Consider the following 23,703-nt stretch of genomic DNA (forward strand, 5'->3'; position numbering starts at 1 on the left):
TTAGACCTCACGACTGTAAGTTTTTTATCAAAAATATGCAAACTTGCACAAACTATTTGCGTGTACTGATTTCAATGAGATTATAATAACCAGCAATAGCATTTGGTGTAAGAATGCTTCAGCGTTATGTAGGTTATGTCAGCTGTGCACAGTCATCAGAAGCTTGTATACATGTTTATTTGACAGCTTATGTAGCGTGTCCTTGTTGCACCCTATAAGCCTTGGCAGCAGCTTATTACCTGTATAAAAGCACTCTTGCAATCCTTACTGCCAACATTAACTCAGCAAAGCAAACACGTTAATTGGATTTGACTGCTATGAGACAAGCTGCATATATTTTGAGCTTTAATTCTATGTGTAAAGAAAGGAGTGGATGAACAAAAAGCCAAGCCCTGGTTGAATTTAATTTGGTAACTGCAGTGTTTTTCAGCTCACTCTATAAATAGATTTTGACTGAATAGAATGACCAACAAGGCCTATCTGGCTGATTTAATTGGTGAAATATCAACAGTATGTTTAAGGGTCAGTCCTGTGTACTAAACTGAGCAGAAGCCATTTATAAACACACCATGAGTACAAAAGTGCTTCAGGTTTCAAAGATTGACTAGCTGTTTTTTGCTGATGGATTTTTACCAACATGTGTCCTACAAGTCAAGGTCACTTGTATTGAATTGAAACTGATAGTTCACCCTGCAAAGAAAGTTTGGTCATCATTTACTCAACCTCGTTTTGTTCCAAACCTGTTTGACTTTCTTTCGTACAACACAAAGAAAGATATTTTGAAGAATGTGCTGGTTCATTTTTCTATGCAATTTAACTGAATGGGGAAAGTTTTCAAGCTTCAAAACAGACACTAAAACAATATAAAACCTTTAGTATAAGCTGCCATGGATAATTGGCATCTTCAATGTTAACTTTTAAAGATCATACTACTGATCTGTTTGTGCATCTGACAAAAGATAGAATGATTCAAATACAAATCAGACAATGATACTTCTCTCATTACTTAGAAATGGGCCAAATATGAATATTTTCAGTAAATTTTCTTTAATTTCTTTAAAATCATTACTTTTTTTTGGTAAATAATGCTATTGTATGCTGGCATAACATTTATAAGATGCACAACTCATATGGACTTCTTTATATTCTTGTATGGTGTTTTGTTCACACCCATTCAATGCAGAGTGATGTAAAACTAAATTTCTCCAAATCTGTTCTGATGAAGAAACAAACTCATATTGGATGGCCTGAAGGTGAGTACATTTTCAGCAAACTGTCATTATTGGGTGAACTATTCCTTTAAGAAATTCAATTTATGAAAGTCATACGGGTTTGAAATAACATGAAGATGAGTAAATAATGACAGAACTGCATTTTCGGGTGAACTATCCCTTTAAAGTGTGGCACATTTTGTGCCATTGTGCTTTGTGCACAGGAGAAATGGAGAAAGTGAGAGACCGAAATAGTGACAATAAGATGAAGATAAGACTTTGAATAGTTTTGGTACCTGGTCGGTGGAGTTGAGGGAGACGAGCTTCTGAATAAAACATGGCAGTGGGTAGCAGGACTATATTTTAACTTTATAGGACAAATCCCCAGCCGCTCTCATGAATACCACACCTGCAATCCACCCAGATCAATGGTTCAGATGGGAGGGCCTGGCAACCCTGGTGAATTTAAACGAGACGACTTTTTGCAGTAACCAAAAGCCCAGCAGTCAAGGTCAGACTCAGGGAACCAGCGGGGCAGACAGGGCTGTGTGTGTGTGAGAGAGAGGAAATGTCAGACCTCTGTTTCTCTGTTAGATGAATGGGGAGTGTCAAGATAGTTCCTAATGATTATAAATCTCAGTTCATGCTAATACATCATTTCCCACAGCTCTAGTGTTTGATTAGCATGTTACACAAATAGAATTGTTTGTATAAATCATATAGGACCTTGTTTAACATAATGCAATCTCTGAAATTAGGTTAATTGAACCTTTCATATCTATCAAAGTTACAAAGAGACACTTAAATCCCTTCCTCCAGGGTGAAAAAAATAACCTCTTAAAGGGGTCATATAATGCCCATTTTCCACAAGTTGGTATGAATCTTAATGGAAAGTCTGTAACTTGTTTTTTTTTTTTTTTTTTTTTTAAATGGTAGTGTAAAAAACACATTTCTACCCTGTCAAAAACATCTCTTTTCAAAACACGCTGGTTTGTGGAAATCTCCTTTAATGTTAATGAGCTCTGCTGACTCCGCCCCTCTCTTCCATCTGTTCTCTGAGAGACTGTTTACTTTAGCCACATTTAGAGTGAAACTTGCTAAATAGCACATTATTAGGAAAGGTGATTTGCATTGATTCATTTAAATATATTATACTCACTGCTTCTATAGGTGAGGCTGGATCATGAATGATTAGTGCGAACATAAAAGCATTTAATTAGATCAAGGGCGCATTCCCTTCAGATCCAAACATAAGTTAATCCTCTGCGATTTCAGTCGCTCAGATGATGAGTAAATGACTACTGCTATGTTCATTATTACATCCAACAACAAAATACCTCAATCACTCAGGAGTCATGGTTGTCTGCATCTCAAACTGATGACGGTCTGAGGTAAGACACAAGTCCAGTCTGTGCTGAAGCACTACTGTCAATCAAACAATCATGGGAGGGGCCTCCGACCGTGTGACATCACATGGTCAGACGGCTCGATTTGAGAAAGGGGAAAACATTTAACGAGATTACAAGTAAACGTGCATGTAGCATTATATGACCCCTTTAATTTTTACTTAATTTTTTGTGGGATACAGGCTTTCATAAAAAAGAGCATTATAAGATCTGATTTGACTTTATCTGGTTATTTGTGAGCATTAATTAGTCCAGTCTTGTTTTAGGTGAATGATATGAGCAGATGGACTACCAGCTACATATCTACAGCTTAAAGATGGGTAATGAAAAAGTTTTAATGATTTTATTTGATTCTAAAACACAAGCTCTCGATTCCATTTGATTCTAGTCTTCAGTCTGTAAATCCAAGCTTGATTTATTTGAATAAATAAATTATGTCAGTACAAAAATCTCTCTCAACTAATTCTGTAAACAATAATATTAAAGGTTAAAATAAAATTAACATCATAAAATGAACGTCATTAATGAACAAATAATTCTGGAGCTGAAACTCAAACATCTTGTGCACAGCTATGGCATGACACAGCACTGCCCATGTGGCTAGTGCTCCTATAACAGCAAATTTTTTATCAGTTCTTTTGGATTCATGACCCCTTGACTAGATCACTGTAATGCACTACTAGCTGGTTGTCCTGCATCTTCAATAAACAAGCTACAGTTTTTAGCAGGTCTAAAAAAAAATATGATCATATTTTTCCAATTTTATCCTCTCTACACTGGTTTTCTATTAAGTATCATATTGATTTCAAAATATTGCTGACCTATAAGGCACTAAATGGTTTAGCTCCTTTATATTTAACTGATCTTCTTGAGCCCTATAATCCAATCAAACTCTTTAAGGTCACAAAATTCTGGACTTTTAAAAGTACCTATATCTAAGTCCACTAAAGGAGGGAGAACATTTTCCCGTCTGGCTCCTAAAGTCTGGAATAGTCTTCTTGATAATGTCCAGGGCACAAACACACTCGCTCTGTTTAAATCTAGATTAAAGACACATCTCTTCAACCAAGAATTTGCATAATGAATCTCAGTCACACCCTTGTTCCCATTTAGATCAGATAAAAAGTCACAAATATATATATTTTTTTGCTTGAAATGTTATGTATAGCAGCTATGCTAATTCTTTTCTATCTTGGACACTGATAACAGATCACTCTATATTATAATGTAAACAAATGCCTTTATCTGTAAAGCTACTTTGAAACAATTGTGAAATGCGCAATACAAATAAATATCAATTGAAAATGCTCCTCTCCTGCTCCTCTTTATAGAACTAATAAATGATGGACACTTAATTCATTTCCTAAATAAATATAGCATTATGTGATGTTGCACAAGTTGCTTTATCTAAACCCTCCCTCAGCTGAAACACGGTCAACAATTTATCTAAAAAAAAAAAAAACCAAACCTCTCACCATCATTTGTCTGCCACCTTGGTTTGTTTTTCCCATGTTATTTCATGTTGAATGCAACAAAGACATGCTTCTACTTTCCCCTTTAAACCCTCTCTTCCATTCTGCTGTTCATCCCGCTAAACAAAAGATAACATTTTCCTCCTTTCAAATTTTTTTGAGACAAATGGCCCATTGTAGAACCAGCAATTTATGCTTCACATTAAATAAGCAGTGATCTTATCCTTTACTGAATGAATTATAGATTAACTGATTAAATTATGGATTAAACGAACGGATAACAAGGTGGTTGAGAAACCGATGGCTTTCACAAGTTAACACGGTGTTGAAAAGAATGTGCCAGGAGGAAGACAGCTTCTGAGCAGGCTCTGTGAGTTTAAACAGACAGATCGAAGCCAGGCCTGTCACCTACGGCATGACTGCCTCCGATGGGACCTAACCTCCCTGCCTCTGCCCTCTGATCCACGCCACTGCTCCTCTTCCCTTTCAGCTCTCAGCTCGGTTTAAATCTATACTGTTGCAGCTCAACCAAGCCCATCCTGCAAGAACCTGAACCACATACACTCACACTGGACATACAAGATTTGGTGGTAAACACTCAATACCAGATGGCTCAGTGGGCAGCAAAAAAAAAAAAAAAAAAATATATATATATATATATATTCTATCAGTAGATCTGCTGGTCTACGAACAAGAGCTTTTTCAATATTTCTTTTTCAAGTTGCAAATGATTTTTATAAACTGAAAATTTTGAAAATGTCTGCTATATAGGAGTATAAAACTATTTGTATGACTGCTGGTGCTCACTGGAAACATGATAGAGTAACTCATGAATAAAAACAGCATATGCCAATACACTCAAGGTGTCAAAGATAAACATCCTTAAATCTGGCTTAAATCAGAAAAAGTTGATGGCAAACAGATTTTGCCCAACATCAATTTTATGATTTAATTTCATGCTTTTCATTGTTTTTAACTGATTTTTCTTAATTATTGCATAGAATGCATTAACAAAATTACTTTTTATACTATTTTATTCATTTAATTTTATAGTCTATAAAAGTAGGGATGGGAATCATATTCTCAAGTAAAAATATACTGTAAAACTAATCTATATATTTTTAAATACTTTAAAGCTAGAACAGCTTAGTGCTTTGGATTTTGTATATTTGAAATGTCAACCAGTTTACTGTTGATATTTGTTGATATTACTGTTGAATAGTATGTTTTTTTTTTTTTGTTGTATTATTACTGTTATTTGACAAAGGTGCACTTAACTGATCAAAACACATGTTCTTTTGAAATTTCATGTAAAATATAAAATATATTTAAATAGAACATAGTTATTTCAAATTACAAAATCATAGGCTGTACACATTTGTATTCATTCATTCATTTCAGAAACATTGCACTTGTCCACAGTTAAAACTTCTTTAAAAAGTTAAGCCAAAGACATTACTGTATTTATCTACTCAATGAAAGATCAACTGAGTTCACTGAAAAACCGTTGCTAAAATGAATATGCCTTCTCAGTTGTGTTCTGATGTTCCAGCCACTAAACATATCTGAAATTGCATCTGAAATCTCCCTCAGAATCAGCGATGTTAGTATTCTGCGTGTGTGTTGGTCTGGCATTCAGAGAGGAGCAGCAGCGGAACAGGAGCTCTGCGGCGGGATCGCATTAGGAGGAGACCAGTGAGCTGTGTGGGTTGGAATAATTGCTGTCATTCTCTTTTATATCCTTTCACATTTCTGTCACAATTGGTCCATTCGCACACACGCACATATACACATACGTGCTGTAACATTATCTCTTGTTGCATCTGGCGCGGCTGTCAGCTTCTTTTTCTTCAGGTCCATCACATGAGATGCTGGTGAAAGCACGGTGTGAACACAGACAAATGCATAAATAAATAATCAAGCAAACAAATGAGAGCTAAACAGAGGGCAGATTTAGATGCTATGCCAGCAGAATCACTGAGGCCTTTCTCTCTCTGTCTCTCACTCTTTGACGGAGGGGTGTCATCAGGGAATCATTTCCTGTTTGGATTATCTGTGTTCTTTTGTATGCACGAAATAGGATATGATTTTAAACATCATGAATAGTGTTGTGATCAAAGGTTAAAACTGCTAAACTGTAGCTCTATTAAGCTTGACGGAGTTTTGAATCAATATGCATCATTACATCAATTTGCTCAAGATTTCTGAAGTACTCACAGAAAATAATAGGCGGGTAAACAATGCATGCACACTTTGCTTATTACACACACATGGAACACACAGCAGCACACAAACATTTAAAAAAATGAAAAAAATAAATAAAAATACATTCTGCAATGGCACAAGTGCAACTGGCTTTAAAGGGGATGGGAGACGAAACTCTAGTTTATTGCACCAAAACCACCTATTACTCATTAGGAGAATAGGGACAAGCTGTATAGACCGGTATAGACCATGAGCCCGGACGCCAACCATTTTACCATTGTTTGGCTACCAAAAATGTTTGCACCTACGCCATGCAATTTAGACCATGTGCTTAGATTGTTAAAATAAGGCCGAAACACGTATGAGTAACTGGCAGTGAAGTGATCTTCTCTCTTATTTAAAATTGAAAAAAAAGAATGAAAAATCTCATTTAAGGTGTTTGTGAATTGAATTAAACTGAGTATAAAAAAATGAGTGTGAATAGGATATTATTCATCAGCGCCTGAGAGCCCTGTTCATTAACATTACCTGCGATATGGCACATATGAACTCCATGGTTGCTCCAATTAACTACTGCACTTTATCATGCTAATTCAACTAAAGAGCAAGTGATCGAGAGGGAAGAAAGAGAGGAGGAGAGAGAGACTAATGGATTAGGCACTAGGGATTCATATATCAGAGCTGTCATTGTGGAGGGAATGTGTGTCATAGCATGCTAAGGAATGTAATATGATACACTCGCATAGTCTAAATCAAAGCCTACTAGAAGAGGAGGGCAAGAAGGAAGGAAAGGGAAGGAAAGGAAAGGAAGTGAACACTACATAAACTAAGAATACAGATTCTACAAAACAAATGTTTCTGTTTTTCAAAGTTGCTTCCATAGTGCACAATAATCCATCTTTGCACCACAACTGTGAACTCAAAACCCAGACAACACCACAAAACGGGTGCATTTAAATGCCAAACCACATGCTATGCCTTCCAGAGAAAATCCACTGCAAACTGCAAACTGTATATGCTTCCAAGCACATCTGCTCTAAAAAAGCAACAAACAGATTCTGTTTTTTGCAGTCTAGTGTCTGAATATGCAGTAGAGGTGGAAGAGGGTGTTTGTGTGATTGCAATAAGCTGGGAACACATGTTATCTTTAATGGTTATTAATGTGCAGCTGGCAGAAATGAACGTTGAGCCAAGAGAAAAATTACTTTCATGAGAGTAGACCAACACACCAGGGGCAGGAACTTGCACTGTGAAAGGCCATTTAACCACAGAGCTAAAAACAGAAATGAGTTTTTATGAGCTCAAAATGTGCCAAAAGTTTACAATGGCATCAGTAGTTTTGTTTGCAAACTAATGCTTAACAGTACAGACGTCCAGAGAAGACCAAAACTTGAAAGTAGTGTCCAATGCATATGTCACTCATGATGCTCTCATATGCATTTATTAGTGTTTGTCATCATCATATCCATTCATTATTTTTCTGAATTCTGAACTAAAAGTTAGTGATTTTCTTTTTTTTTTTTTTTTTTTTTTGACATGTGACTGTGTCATTTAGTTAACCAATGAAATCGGCTGTGGGGTACTGTCCAATCAAAATCAATCTTTGCTCCATTAAGATCAATGGTACATGTTTCTGCCATAGATACTGAATAAAACACAACTTCAGTGGGATTCTATATACCCTGTGTCTATAGTATCTTATGCATGTAGATTAAAGCTGATTAAGTTGATAGATGAACAATGTGTTTGTGATGGGTTATATTTTACACTTTTATTCAACAATGCAGAAACAAATCTTGCACCAGTACTATAATGTTAAATAGTACTGTTTAATAGTCTGGATGCATTAATAATGTTTGTCTTAAGAAGGTAATTTATTTATTTTGCTTTGGTGCATCAGTATGAAATTTTAGTTTCAGATTTCGCAACATTCTTTTGCAAATACTTTAATAATCCAGTTTTATGAACATGGAGTCCTACAAAAGGCAGTATGATCCTTTTTAAAGGCAAAGGGTGGTCACACCAAATTATTGATTCAATTCAATTCAAAGTTTATTTATATATAAAAAAATAATTCATGCATTATTTTTTATTTTTTAAATTAATGCCTTCTATTAGGACCTAAAACTTATATAATTCAAAAACACTATCATTCAAAAGTTTCAGGTCAGTACGATTTTATATATGTATATTGACTAATTGATTGATTGATTGATTGAAAATAATATTTAATGTGTTTATTGCTTTTATTCCGCAATAGACACATTAAATTACCCAAAATGACAGTAAATACACTTACAATGTGAAAAAAAGTTATAATAATAAAAATTCATAAGTACATATATAAATTAATTAATTGTTTTAATAAACTCAGTATATTAAAATCATGGGCGTGGGTTTAGGGGGGGACACTAGGTGCTAGTCCCTATCAACATTTTGAGATGACCAATTTTTCCCCACCAATATTTAACAAGCTCCTTTAAACTGCTATTTGTATCTTTGCACTGCTATTTGGATCGATTCTAACGGCCAGGACGACAGTACAAGAAACGTTGTAATTTGATTTGAGGTGGGGTATCTGACAGGCTACACATGGGGGCCATGACTACTTTTGTGCTTGCACTAGCAGCGAGCGGGTGGTTTGTGTGCGCGCGCATGTTGACGAAGGCCGACGTCAAAGCTGAGTCCAAACCTACGCCCATGATTAAAATGATTTCTGATTGATCATGAAACAATGAAGGCTGGTGTTATGATGCTGAAAATTCAGCTTTGCTATTACATTAATAAATTGTATTTTAAAATATATTAAAATTACGGGGAAAAAATTATGTGCAAGATTTACTAATTTGTTCCCTTAATATACTTAACATGCACACGATTACTATTGCGTTCCCCTGATTTGCTAAAACAAATTAGTACATCGTGAGCACTATTTATAAATCGAGTGAACAAAATAGTAAATCGAGGGAACACAATAGTAATCGTCTGCATCGTTTTAGTATATTGAGGGAACAAATTAGTAAATCGTGCACACAATTTAGCCTATTATTATTATTATTATTTTTGTATTACTATTTCAAATAAATATTATTATTTTTGCTGTATTTTTTAATCAGATAAATTTAGTTTTGGTAAAGTTAAGAGACAGCTTTCTAAAACAGTAATAAAAAATGTCTTACAGAACCCTTATTACAGAATGTCTTATTTTTTATGTTTTTAGGAGTGCAAGTGGGTGTAATGTTCCCTTGTAATTTTAAATCAGTTACAAATGTGGTGGGTTCCATGTTGTGTTTTTTCATGATTGTAGTCCTCTTTCACTTTCCTTGTCTCTGATGCATTTGTAATGATAAAGGCACTGGGCTAATTAATGCTAAAATCACTGCAGGAATGTGTATGTGTGTGTGTGTGTGTGAGTGAGAGCATTTGTGTGCGCGAATGAAGTCAGTTCAAAGAACAGCCTCCTGCAGTGCATCTGCTTCAATTACCGAGCAGCAGATCTATCTTCACATGACCCACGCATCATATTACACACTCACTGGACAGGACACACACACATAGGGGTTGAAACATCTTTCATCTTCAACTTCCAGTTCCTACACTCATAAGGCTCTGCTGATTTTTTTTTTGTCATCCCTCGTTCCATTCCTCTCCTCAGAGTCATTTCTGCCACGAGGTATCGAAATAGAAAACAAATTCAGTCTCTGTAATGCAGCCGATGTACACCTGAGAGCCTTTCCACTGCTCTCACTGTATGTTTTTCAAAGTGGAAATTATTCTCATAAAACTTCAGCTCTCTTCATCTGCCCCTTGATGCTCTCTCTCTCTCTCTTTCTTGGTCCGTCCCAGAGGTCTGTTGCACACAGTTGAGCTACAGAGCTTTAGAGAAGCTATTAAATGTCCTTTTGTTGAAATTGATTAACAGAAAGGACACTATTAATTGAAAAATATCCACCAAATCAAATAAAGAAAGCCAGCAAAGACCGATACGGGCCAAGAAATTTAATAATCTATAAATATGGACAGATGGCACCATAGCTATGAATCATTTCCGATTATTTATGTTCAGAACCTGTGACTTGCGCAGAGGTCACTTGTAGATAACTGCGTTTAAAAGGATTATTTCTACCCCTCATAACCCTATTAGCTCCATATCATGGCTCGAAGACAGTGTGGCCTGTTAGCCTAATTAAAACTAATTACTGATGAAAGCTTGATGTAAGAAAAATCTGAGGCAAAGCTCTTGTCAACACAGCCTTGATCTCTCTCTTTCTCTCTCTCTCTCTCTCCACCGGTGGAATCCATCTGTTGGAGGTGATTAATCGAGATTACGGTGACCCTCGGTGTGGGACTCACTTGAGCCATGGCGGTATCGCACTGACTCGCTGCGTCAGGCTCTTCACGCTCCGCTTAATTCATGTCATCGGGCTCCAAAGATCAGCTCCTACAGGGGGGCTCGTAACCTCCTTCAGGAAGCGTGTCTGAGGAAAGGTCTGTAGCAGTACATCACCGCTCCCCAACTAACATCCGACCGCTGGATCGCTTGACTCAGGTGGAGAAACTCCCACACTGGCCCATGAGTGGATTAGCATTTTAACTGAGGTGACTCTGTCAGTACAATGACTGTTGGATCCCATGTTCCCCTCTGTAGTTTTCACTTGGAGCTGTTTGAAATGAACTACTGCTACCAGCGGATTTTGCTTCCTCACCATCTCTGCAGAAAAACTTCACCTGAGAACGCAATCTCTTGATGATCTAGCAAAGACCATCAACATCATTATCAGCCAGACTATATCAACTGACCTTAACATCACTACACAAGTTGGATTTTACAACGCTAATGCCAGTTAGATCAGCCAGGTACCTGGGAGGAAAGTTAGACAGCGAATTCACTACCCAAAACAGACACCCTTTTAAGAAAAGTGAGAAAAGTAAAATCTGGATTGTGAAATGAAGAAATATCTGTGTTTTGTATTATTGACAGTTGATATCTAAAGCAGTGTTTAGATGGAAAAGCAGCCCTGTCTAAGCAGTGATACAGCTGTCTGATTTCCTCTTTAATGTGCTGATTCATGAAATGAATGGCAATAGAACAGTATTTATCACAGAATTGAAAACCTGTGAAATGACATGGAGTGGAGTCTAATTATATGTTTAACGGCTGGAAGTCATCCAGCTACAACACCTTTTTCACTCAAATGTTCAGCTTTGCTTTGAATTAGATAATGAGTATATACATTAGGTATATATGTGCTTTTAAAATGAGGAGCATCCAAACAACATGTATTATTTGAATTTCATGATTCAATTTGAGAGTTTGTTTTCTATCAAAAGTAACACAATAAAGCTCACTTGCCATTCCTGGATAGCAAGTGGTCTACATGTAATTTTTAGTGAAGTTTTGTTCATGCATGAACAGAAAACAGCACAGACTGAAAAAAATAAATAAATAATGATCTTGAGATTAAAAAATCATGTTGGTTCATCAAAATGAAGACACATATCAACACTTAACACAATGTTATTTAAACCAGAAAACACTTAATGAAATGTAACTTTCCCACCTGCCATTATCATCTGTAAAACAATTTAAAAGTGACTTTTAATCAACTTAACGCTTTCTTGCTGAATAAATGCATTCATTTAATTTAAAAAAATAATCTTTTACCTCAGCTCAACTCCAGTGATTTAGTACGTCAAAAACCAGCAAACAGCGAACTTGTGCCTCTTCGGAATCTAAAACACAGAAGCCGAGAGAAATCCTTCTGCCTGTTCATGCATGACTCCCTGAGCTCCTCCGCTTGAGACCTCGTCTGGAGCTAAGCGATAGCCAAAGCACTCACTCTGCCCTAAAGAGTCTGGAGCAAGAGCCTCATCCTCGCCCAAACTCTCCCGTTAGACCTCAAATACCACGACCACGTGCCAGACAATTACAGGGTGAACCAACAAGCAGCAAGTGGCACAGGACCCTTGTAAAGCAGAGCCAAAAGCTCCGCCAAATGATTAGTGAGCGGACAGTGAAGCGTGACAGCGAGCGCTACAGCACTGAATCCCAGCTGGTGAAGACTTTTAAAAGTCCTTCAGATGGTCAAACAAGGTCTCAGATGAGAGGACACAGGAATGGGAATATCTAATACACCATCACAGGTGTTGTATTTCACTAATACCTCATCAAAAATGCTAATATGTTGAATCATCATACGTTGGATTACTTATAAATGAGATGTTGATCACTTGGATGATGTTAAATTATTATGCAACCTTATGGAAAACTATTGGAGAAAGAGAACATATCGGAGATAATTCATAAATAATTGAGAAATTGCCACAATTTGATTCCATTATTGCATGGGCAAATGGACGAAAAGCATTACTGATGTCAGAAATGTAAGTATTTGTCAAGAGAGATGGAAATTGATATAATGTCTTCAGACAAATGCAAACATTTTAACAAATTACAGCACTCTTAACTTTTAAGTCAGAGTATAAGTGACGTAACTTATTGATATATATTTATTATATTCCCACGCTCATTAACAGGACCGTTGATGTTTGTGTAGATCCAAGCTGGAGATATTCACACTGATTTTTCCTTATGATGAATAATTATTGCACAAGAATTAGCAAGAAATTAAGCAACGATTGATGGCGTATTCATTTGTATACAAACACACAATCTACAAAATCAATTAAAATGACTCATTTAAAGTAACATTCCTCGAAAATTGACTATTTCAAGCCAATTATATTCAAGCATAATTACATTACAATAAAATAATGAATTTTAAGTATTCTGGAATTCCTAAATAGCACATATCAGGGGAAAAAGCAGAGCAATCTCCGAATACTCTGTCACGGCTGCAAGGTGTTCTTAATCATAGAAAAATAATAATGCATCACATCAATAAGCACATTCATTTCCTGCGAGCTTTCCTTAATACTATTTCCATCTGCACTGATTGTTCTAAATAACAATGATTATAAGAGATTAATGTGGCACTTTTTTGACTCACAGGGGTTATTAGGTTTTGGCAATTTCTTAAATGTGAACTTAAAGAGAGATGTGTTTTAAGAGCCTTAGTTCCTTTAGATTAAATTTTAATTACTCTTCATTTAGATTTAAAACGAAATGCATTTAATCAACCAACATTAAAAATGAGAACACCTAAAAACATGCAATTACAGTATGTTATTAAAGTTTAATTTTCTGATTAATCAAGCGCCAGTCAAAAAATCGTTCACCACATGACAAGTGTTCACCCCTATTTTTATTTGACAAAAAAACTCAAAGTTAAAATAAATGAAAATTGATCTACACTCACAGGAAAAAAGGACAGGGGTGCTACACTTTCAAAATGCACAACTTTGTACGGTGCACATTAATACCTAAGGTGTACATATTAATACATTAAATCGGTAGCACTTTATTTTACAGTCCTGTTCCTCATGTACATACTATGTACTTATTATAGCCATTACAATAACTATGTAATAACTAGGTACTAACCCTGAACCTACCCCTAAACCTAACCCTACCCCATGTAGTTACCTTGCTTTACCAGAACTTTCTTAGATAAATACACTGTAAGTACACTATAAGTACATGTTAGTACACATACTGTAAAATAAAGTGCAACCATTAACTCTTTCCCACCACTGATTACATTTTTCATCATTTACAACACAAAACTTCCCTGTCTTTGATTGTTTTACAACAAGCCGTGTTTTCACTGTTATATGGTAGGTTGTGCTGTTATGGATCTTCTAAAATGGTACAGCACTTCCAGTTCCACAACAAGTGAAGAAGATATGTGTAAACCCGACAGAGTTAATAGAAGTTGTTTATGCACAAGAAAGCTTATATGATCACCAACAGCATATGTGATGATATGTTATAGAGTCAGCTAAGTCAATTTTGAGAAAAATCAAGTTAAAGTTTTCTGAGGATTCCGAAGCAAAATCACAGAGCAACCGTGCATATTTTCCTACAATTTTTCTTAATAATAATAACTATATTATTAGACACATAGCTGTTTTTATTTTATTTTATCTTTGTTATCAGAAGTCAATATTGTGACGTAATGCATTGATATAATATAATGTTACACATCATATTTTCCCCCAACGATTAACTAAATGTTAATGTAAGACATATTATGTTTGTGTGAATCTCGCCAAGACATATTTGTCAACGATGTACTTTATAAGGGAGATTACATCCTCTCTGAGAGGTGCGTCTTATAGATGCATGCAAATGTCAGTCAGTGCGATCATTTTGATATCATTAGCATGGGAGTGTAAATCATATTTTACTGGTTCAGATTCATTTCACACAGAATTCACTATGAATATTCATAAAGCTGGAAAGCTGCGCTTTGCAATGATATATCCTTGTGGTATAGGCCTAGGGTACAACTTGTGGTGAGAAACAACAGCAGTAGTCCAGAAGTGAGCAGATAAAAAGGTACTCCTCTCAGAAAAAGTACAAATAAAGATCATTTTAGATGTTTAATTATTATTTGAAGTATCGGAATGACTAGAAATGGGCTTACTGAACTAATTTTTGTTAAAACCTCAAATCTGACCAAAACGGAAATTTTTAACTAATGTGATCACGAGAAAAATGTTGATGAGGAAAACAAGATTTGGAGGTGTTGATGGACTTAGACTCCGACAATTCACGTTTTGATCATCATTCTGAATCTGATCCAGACAAAGTCTTGGACCCAAAAGCAATTTTCTTTTGCTTTTTTGTATGATTTTTATTTTTCTTTTAATAGAACTTAAAACATTCATATAAAAACAGAACGAGTGAAGATAGAATTTCTTTTAAAATAATAAAGAGTTAATATCAGGCCATTTTTAGTAACTTTTGAAAGTATTTTAATTTTTGAAAGTTCTGAAAGTGTACAGCCCCAGTGCTGACTATTTATTTATTGTTTTTATTTATTTATTTGTTCAGAGTAAATTATTGAAACTTATAAAAAAAATAAATGTAGTTGTAATTTTAAATATTTGATTATGGTCACTTGTGTCTTCAAGATTTTTACTGAACGACTGTTTTTTAAAACTTGAAATTATGCTAAACCGAAAAATGGTCATGACAATCCAGACAGTTCAAAGGATCAAAGGCACCTTAAAAGCATGACCGCCTGTCTCTTTTATCTGTCTGTCCCAGAACTCCCAGAAGAGACCCAGCACATCCCTGAGAAACAGCAGAAATGACGATGTTCTCACCATAGCCAGTGGCACGATGCCAACTAAGTCTTTCTGTGCCAGGTGGATGTGCGTCTCAGTTTCCTCGTTGCCGGCCCTGATGCCCGGGTATTCCACCGCCCAGGAAATGGACCTGCTGCCTACCGTACTTCCAACACCATCCACCTCCAGATCCACCTGAACCACCTTCTGCCAGCCCGGCTCCACACTGAGGAAAGAGAGAGAGAGACAGAAACCAATAAGTGCTTTGAAAATCACAATTTTCTAATAATACATTCAATGATTTGAATGTATTATTATAACTGAATGTATTATAAAGAACGGTCACAAGGTAAAGAACTACACTGAGAATTTTCCTTTTTTATATATTAAAAAACAATGAATACATGCATGCGACCACATAAAGAGAGTTGAAAATAACAGATCGTGTGATGTAACAAGTCTCCAGAGAAGGCAGGTTTGAAGCCACGTCAAGTCACTTAGAATTTACTGCCACGAGTCGATCGAGGAACAAGGAGACATGCAAGTGAGAGACATCAGAACTGCTTAGTGCGATGACACAGCTCCAGCGATGCCTGCACCGCAACACATTAAAGAAGGATAGAGAGGAGAAACCCAACAGGGGGGAAAAGTAAGGAAGGAGGTATAGGAAAGAAAGTGATATGGAGAGACAGGGAACAGATGGAGGTAGACACATATAGAGAGTATAACTGACAGAAACAGAAGAATGAACGAGAGACAGAGAGAGACAGACAGAGAGAGTGAGTGAAAGCAAGGAAAAGAAACAAAGACACAGAGTCTTAATTTTCTGCCTGAGGTGGTGATCACCTTGCCTCAAACTGCATGCAGAGTTGAAGAACAACAACACTGTTTCTAATGTTTTTCTTGGCTTTACATCAGTGAACTTAAAAAAAGAAAATGACCAGGATAGATCCATACACTAGAAGCCTCTTTGTAATTTTAGTTTGTCAAGTTACAAGCTACTATTTATTTTGAGTTGAGTTGAGAGCTGCTGCTCTGAAAAAGTGAAGATTTACTACAAGCTACAAAAAATAAACAGAGGACATGCAAAAGGCCAATATTCATAAGAAAACTAACAACTATCTAATAACTATCCAATAAACGAATGGCTTCTTAAAGTTGCAATTTGTGGTCAGTCTGTGCGAACAGTAAATGTACATTTTGGGCCAACTTTTTCCACTTGTAACTTCACTACTAGCGAGAAATTAGCACTGAAGTTGCCTACAATAAACAAGCCCAGTTAAGTAAATCTTTCCTATGCAACAGCAAAAATCATTTTTACATAAAGGTCCCGATATACTCAAAGCGAAGTTTTTTTTTTTTCGTTGTTCGTTGTTACGACCCTTCTTTAGCTCTTCATAATCTAGGGATTGAGAAGGGGAACATTAAACCAGTTCGGGCACCTGTCAACCATATCACTGAATGAAATGAGAAAACAGAGAGACACGAGAATCACATGAAGTTAATTTTAATAATTGTAAAATAACCATTTTACATCAAGAAAACCAATATTTAAACAAAGATAATTTTTAGGAACTGAGGAGGACAAAGGGGAAACCTGGATTGTGCCAAATAAAACAACAATCAAAAAGGAAACTAACTAAACCATTTCCATCTACTCCTAAACTAAAAACAAAAGATCAAAGAAAAAGTCTTCAACGTCCGTGACGTCGTAACTAAACTACTCTAACTAATCAAACCAAAAATACAGAGGGTGGCACAAATCCCTAAACTAGTGTGCATAGACAAAATTAACTCTAAATGTGTGCAAATGTATGTCACGTGACATGCTTACCTAAACCCCTTTTTCTCCTTCCAACTTAACCCAGCTTTGAAGAGTTTTTTAAAACTTCAAAAGCTCACACATAAGGAGTTAAATCACAACAGGAATATTCACATGACAAACTTACTTAACAAAAGGCACAGCACAAACAAAATCAAAGCAAAAAGTCTCTCTCTGGCACTGGCAGTAGCATCTCACTTAAATAGCTCTTCTCCAGGTGTCAGGCGTTGGGATGATTAGGATCACGCCCTCACAGGGCACACCCAATCAACTCGTCACAGATGATTGACAGGCCAAACAGCAAATCAGCAACGGCCTGTTAGCGACAGTGAAAGAGAGGCAAAAAGACACAGAAGAGAAACAAAACATACAGAAATGCTAACAGTCCCTAAGGACGTAACATTCGTCGAGGGGTAAAACTAAGTTCGAAATACGTGAGCAGCAATATACTGTTATCGAAAATCCCAATGGCGCCCACACTGCTGAAAGCATTGTTTAAATGAATATGTAAATATGTGCTGCATGCTTTCCTCTCGGTAGCAAAATAAACACAAGGAAAATTAGAAAACAGCATTAATTTTTTATATAAAGCATAAGAAAAGCATCTGATCATAGCAATATGGGTATGTTAGTTTGAGCTCTGGAAAGTAGCACTCCAGTAAAGTCATGTCATGTTTATTCATGCCATTTCGTTAAATAATAGGAGCACACACCTCCTATTACATTATCGTCACTGACCAATGGTAGTATGAAGGTGTTTTGCAGCAGTTTCAAACTCTCAAAATTAATTCATTTTGGCATGATATGGACTGAAATGATGCCACATCAATTCGTTCTTCAATTTGGAAGTATATAATAGCACATGTACTGTACAGGAACTGAACTGATTCAATAAAATGAATGAGACTTTACAACGAGAGAGAGGTTTGTCTGAATGATGATCGGTTAAAGAGAATCTCACTCTCTTAGGAGAGAGATGACTGTCTGAATGACTTACCTGAATGAATCAGATTTTTCAATGCTACATACAGAAAAGGATGGTCTAAATGGACTGTCCAATGCTACATATGAGAGAAAGGACTGTCTGAATGAACTGACTCTCTAGAATGTATGACTCTCTAAATGGACAGATTCACTAGAATGGGCAAGACTTTCCATTGCTACCCTTAAGGGACTGATCTTTTTTAACAAACCAGTTCACTACAATGTGTAAGACTGTCCAGTGCTACATATGAAGGATAGAACCATCTGAATGAACCAATTCACTACAGTGAGTCAGAGTTTTTAATGCTACCACAGAGTGCAGCAGATGGAAGCTTTTTAATGTAAATGTTACTATGAGGAGACCCCCAGAAATTGTAAAGTGCTTTGAGTGATTAGAAAAACGCTATGTAAATGTAAGGAATTATTATTATTATTATTATTATTATTATTACTAACAGGTTTGTAAAAACAAGCATGCAGCATGCTAAATCACATTGTTGAAAATAATAAAGCCAATTCGTTAACACATCTTCACAAAGCCCATTTTTGACAAAACAGGCTGTAGACGCGTTCTTTTTATAGTAAGACCAAACAGGGAAACATGAATAGCAGGAGTGTCTACTCTCAGAGCACATTTACGTTTCCAGATTACACATTTACAGAAAGAGTTAAAATGAAAACGGCACCCCAAATCCAGTTTCATTACGACAACTCTATCTCTTGAGAGCATCTTTCATACAAATGATAATCCTCTCCTCGAACATCAAGAGAGTCAGACACTGAGTTTATAAAGAAACATCCCAGTTGTGAATCAACAACCCAATTTTCCTGACAAAAAAAGAGGTGCATTGAATGGCAAATGAAAATGGAGAAAGCACTTTTCATTTCAGGAACACTGACACTGCTCGTTTCACTGGTCCCATGGCACGGTCCTCAAAGTTTCACAACACCCTGTCAAAACAGATGCCGAGCTGTTCTGAGGACCAACACAATCAGAAAGTCAGAATCAGAGGCCCAAAGAAGACAACAGATCCAACAGTGATTGTCTTGCAAATCAACACTAGTTACTTTTGATTATAATGAGGTAAATGCTGTGCACCTCAGGATATCAATAGATTTTGTGTATGTTAAAAACAAAATGTATTGCAGTCTAGTGAGCATAGTAAGTTATGCCTTAAAAACATTTATAATTTTAAAGTGCTCCATCCTGGAAACCCAAATATTGACAGTTTTACAATCAATGTGTGTGTGTGTGTGTGTGTGTGTGTGTGTGTTGCAATTGATTAATAACTCCTTTATTTCTTTAAAAGGTGTACTTTTATCTTTTGTTTGTTGTGCTGTCACATCTTGACCTTATGCTGACACCTAGAGGTGTGGATGTAGCCAGTGTTGTTATTATTGTACTAATATAATATCTATATGTATTTTTTATTAGATTATTTTTTTAAATATATAAATTAAAATAACATTTTCATTTTATTATTATTGAGGTAAAAATAATGTGACAGAGCTTTAAACTTGCCCATTAGTTTGTAAAAAGCAAAAGGAAATCATGTTTAAAAATGTTTCATAGATACAACTTTCACACTGCATTGGAAAATATAAATGTAGCACCTAAACATTTGACATAATACGGCTTGATTTCACATATAACAAAAAATAGCTTTGGAATTATCATAGGCAGAGAGTATCCTTCAGCAAATTTTGCCCTTCTCTCTTTGAAGCCCATGTGAAGAAATACAGTTCATGTGTGAGAGGGAACCAGAGGAAATTAGAGAGAGGAGGAAAGAAAGTGTCTTTGGGGATTTGCAGAGATATGAAAGCTGCTCCGGCAGGTACAGCAGCAGGAAAGGGACGCTAGAATAGAGGGTGACAGCAGTCTTTCGGGAGTGACAGCAAAGGAGCAATAGTGAGCAAGGAGAGAAGAGAGAGAATAAAAAGAGAGATAGGCACTGAGCACATTTAAAACCATCCCACAACTCTTGCAGTTTTGCTTTTCTTGAAAAAAAAAATGTATTAAAAGAATTGGTTTGAGAAAAAGCAATTGGAAATGCCTGTATGACAGAAAATACGGTTTTACTATTTGTAGTTATACAATAGTTTGTGTTAAGAGAAGAAAGTTGGATTCTATTTTGATCAACATTTCAATCCGACAATTCAATGAATCGTCCACACACAAGCACACACATACACACACACGTTTGTTTTTGTGAAAATTGTGGACATCCCATAGGTGTAATGGTTCTTATACTGTACAAACTGTATATTCTATCACCCTTCACCAACCCTACCCCTAACCCTCACAGGAAACTTTTAGCATTTTTACTTTCTCAAAAAAACTCATTTTGTATGATTTATAAGCATTTTGAAAAATGGTGATGGATGAGATGATGACTATGTAAGCGCTTTGAGTGTCTAGAAAAGCGCTATATATATATGTAAGGAATTATTATTAAAAATGGAGATATGGGTTATGTCCTCATAAGTCACCCTCTCCTTGTAATACCTGTGTCATACTCATGTCATTATACAGAGTTGTGTCCTGATATGTCACAAAAACAAAGAGTACACACACACACACACCAGGAATACAAATAACATTATTTCTAACAAAAAAAAAAAAATCTATAAAAAGTGTCCTGTCATCCATTGGTTGGACAAAGAGTTACATACAAACATAATTTATAATGAAAAACTATGAGGGGCACAGTAATACATCAAATGCATTAAACTAATCAAAAGTGATAGTAAAGATATTTATTATGTTCCAGAAAGTTTATATTTCATATAATTTTTTTTTTCATAAAATAATCCAATAATCCTACAGTTTTCATAGTCATGAAAATAAAGAAAACTCTTTGAATGAGAAGGTGTGTCCAAACCTTTGGTCTGTACTGTATTACATTTTGATAATAATAATAATAATAATAATAATAATAATAATAATAATAAATGTTTCTTGAGCAGCAAATCAGCATATTAGAATGATTTATGAAGGATCATGTCACGTGACACTGAAGACTGGAGTAATGATGCTGAAAATTCAGCATTGCATCAAATATATATATTACATTTTACAATATATTACGATACAAAAATTGTAATAACATTTAAATATATTACTGTTTTTGTTGTATTTTTGATCAAATAAATGGAGCTGTGGAAGGCAAAAGTGGTGACATCTTTCAAAAACACTAGAAAAATGAATAGACCCCGGACTTCCAAATGAATAAATTTAAATAAATAAAAATAAATAAAACAATAAAATGCTTTTAAACCTCATTGAAGCTCCATTACTGTGCATTATTGTAAACAAGTTTTGTTTTGATTGTATCAATGATTTTCTGTGGTATTTGCCAGCATGCCACAGATTATGTTGATTTTGGTTAAACTGCAGTTAACCTTAAACACTAATGTATACAGGTGGTTTTTTCATAATAACAAATTATGTTTTAAAGATAAAGATAAAGAATGTATGTTTTTTAAAGAATGTTTTACCAGTTAATTGACATGATACCATTTCACCGACCATGTCAACAATGTACAGGTAGCTTTAGTTTCATATTAGGCTGGGAGTGTTTCAGAACCATGGACAGAGACACAAGACAAGGACAACATGCTAAAACTAACTACCCACTATTTTCTAGTGGTCAGTTAGTAGCAGAATAGTTTAGAACAAGGCACAGTAAAAGCCAAAATGTCTTCTTTATGAATGTGTACCCCAAAGAAAGACCATGCTCCTGAACACTGTGCCATTTGTCCTGATGGCATCATTTATTTGCAAGTGTTGTTTTAGCAGCTGATTCAATAAAGGAATTATGCAATCAGGTAATGTGCAGGTTCTCACAAGGTTGTTTAAAATAAAGATTGCCTTCATGCCTAAAATTTACTGCAAAAATGATAGTTTAAAATAAAACCACATTTACAAGCAGTTCTCTGTGGGCTGAAACTGAGAAATGTAATTAGTTTTTGTTCCATGAGCCTTATTTGCATAGAAAGGAGTAGTGTTTGGTCAGAAAAGAATAACAATATACAGTGCATAATTAGTGTATATTTGATGTGAATTAGATGCCAGGTTTTGTAGTGAGACAGCATGCGACGGTTGCAGCTGCTTTGTGAATTCAGCCGTTACTGCTTTCCAAGTTCAAGTAAAGTTTCAATATTTTTAAACTTTATTTATTTCTATTCTAAAACCACATTCAAATGACGAGCATGAACATGTTAGGTGATGACACGAAGATAGATGTAATAGCCCAAAATATATATGTTGACAAATTTCTACCGGTTTATCACAAAACCCTAGTTATAGTATTCCCTATCACTAGTAGTCAAGTAAGCAAAGCCTGCCTGTAATGATAATAATTACTTTTCCTTGTATTGTGAAGCTCCTAACTGTTTACAGCTCCTCATCCCATAGGAGAGGCTCTACACACAGCAGGTCAGATGAGCTCCTGGTGAGTGTCTGCAGGGACCACATTTAAATGCCAGGGAGAGTCAAGTGACAGAGCAAATAAACAATTTCCCCACTGAGGTGATTTATTTCAGTGCCAGGTCTCTAGGGATGGACATAATTGAAAGTGTTTGCATCATTCAGTTACTGGAGTAAATGTTTCAGCCAGAAGTGTCATCTCATATCCTTTTTCTAACAAAATCTCTTACATAAAAGCACTTTAAGTATTTATGTCTGATTTGACAAAAACATCACATGTTTTACATTATATGTTAAATTACATGTATTTTATTTAATAGGACATGTGCATATGTTGTACAAAACACATCAAAATTATTAGATGGCTATAAATTCTAAACAAATTATGCATTTTTTGCAATGTAATTGCAGTATTGAGTCTACAGCAAACATCATCTCCAGACACTTTAATTGTCAGCAATAGTGCACAGGATCTTATTAGCAACTTGGGTTTCTCTTTGGGGCCAACTACTTAATGATTACAGTGCCAACAATATCAATACATAAATAAATAAATAAAGATTTGATTAGGTTCTTATTGTGAATTTAATTAGTTTAATTAATTAGCATCACCACTAGATGTCAAACCAAGTGGTCAACATAAAGAACAGCAGTTATTCACATCAGACCAGTCAGATGAGACCCAAGACTCAAAACTACGAACCAAACTGATAAATCAATTGAAACTAAGTTGAAAACTTGGCTCATTCCAAACCTATTCAAATTGTTGACATCAGATGAATAAATACATTAACACAAGCACCCACCTTTACCCAAGAGAACCCACATTCCACAACTCACCAGTACCACGGGAAAAATAAACCATATATCACCATAAATGTGAATGTGAGTCTGAATTGAATGTGGTGAGATAAAAATAATAATGTGAATAATAGCAAAATACATAAATAAATACAAAATCTTATTAGTGAGATGACCT

The 23,703-nt window shown here is 35.5% G+C and overlaps 1 protein-coding gene across 1 annotated transcript in view; it reads right to left on the reverse strand.

Annotated features, from left to right (window-relative positions):
* Window positions 1-23,703, reverse strand: part of LOC128018116 (transmembrane protein 132C-like) — a 193,961-nt gene that overhangs the window by 45,135 nt on the left and 125,123 nt on the right. The window contains exon 5 of the mRNA XM_052603486.1: window positions 15,529-15,715. Within this exon, the coding sequence (XP_052459446.1) occupies window positions 15,529-15,715 (187 nt within the window). The remainder of the gene's footprint in view (window positions 1-15,528; window positions 15,716-23,703) is intronic.

The sequence above is a fragment of the Carassius gibelio genome, chromosome A8 (assembly GCF_023724105.1).
Source record: "Carassius gibelio isolate Cgi1373 ecotype wild population from Czech Republic chromosome A8, carGib1.2-hapl.c, whole genome shotgun sequence".
Classification (NCBI taxonomy): Eukaryota; Metazoa; Chordata; class Actinopteri; order Cypriniformes; family Cyprinidae; genus Carassius; species Carassius gibelio.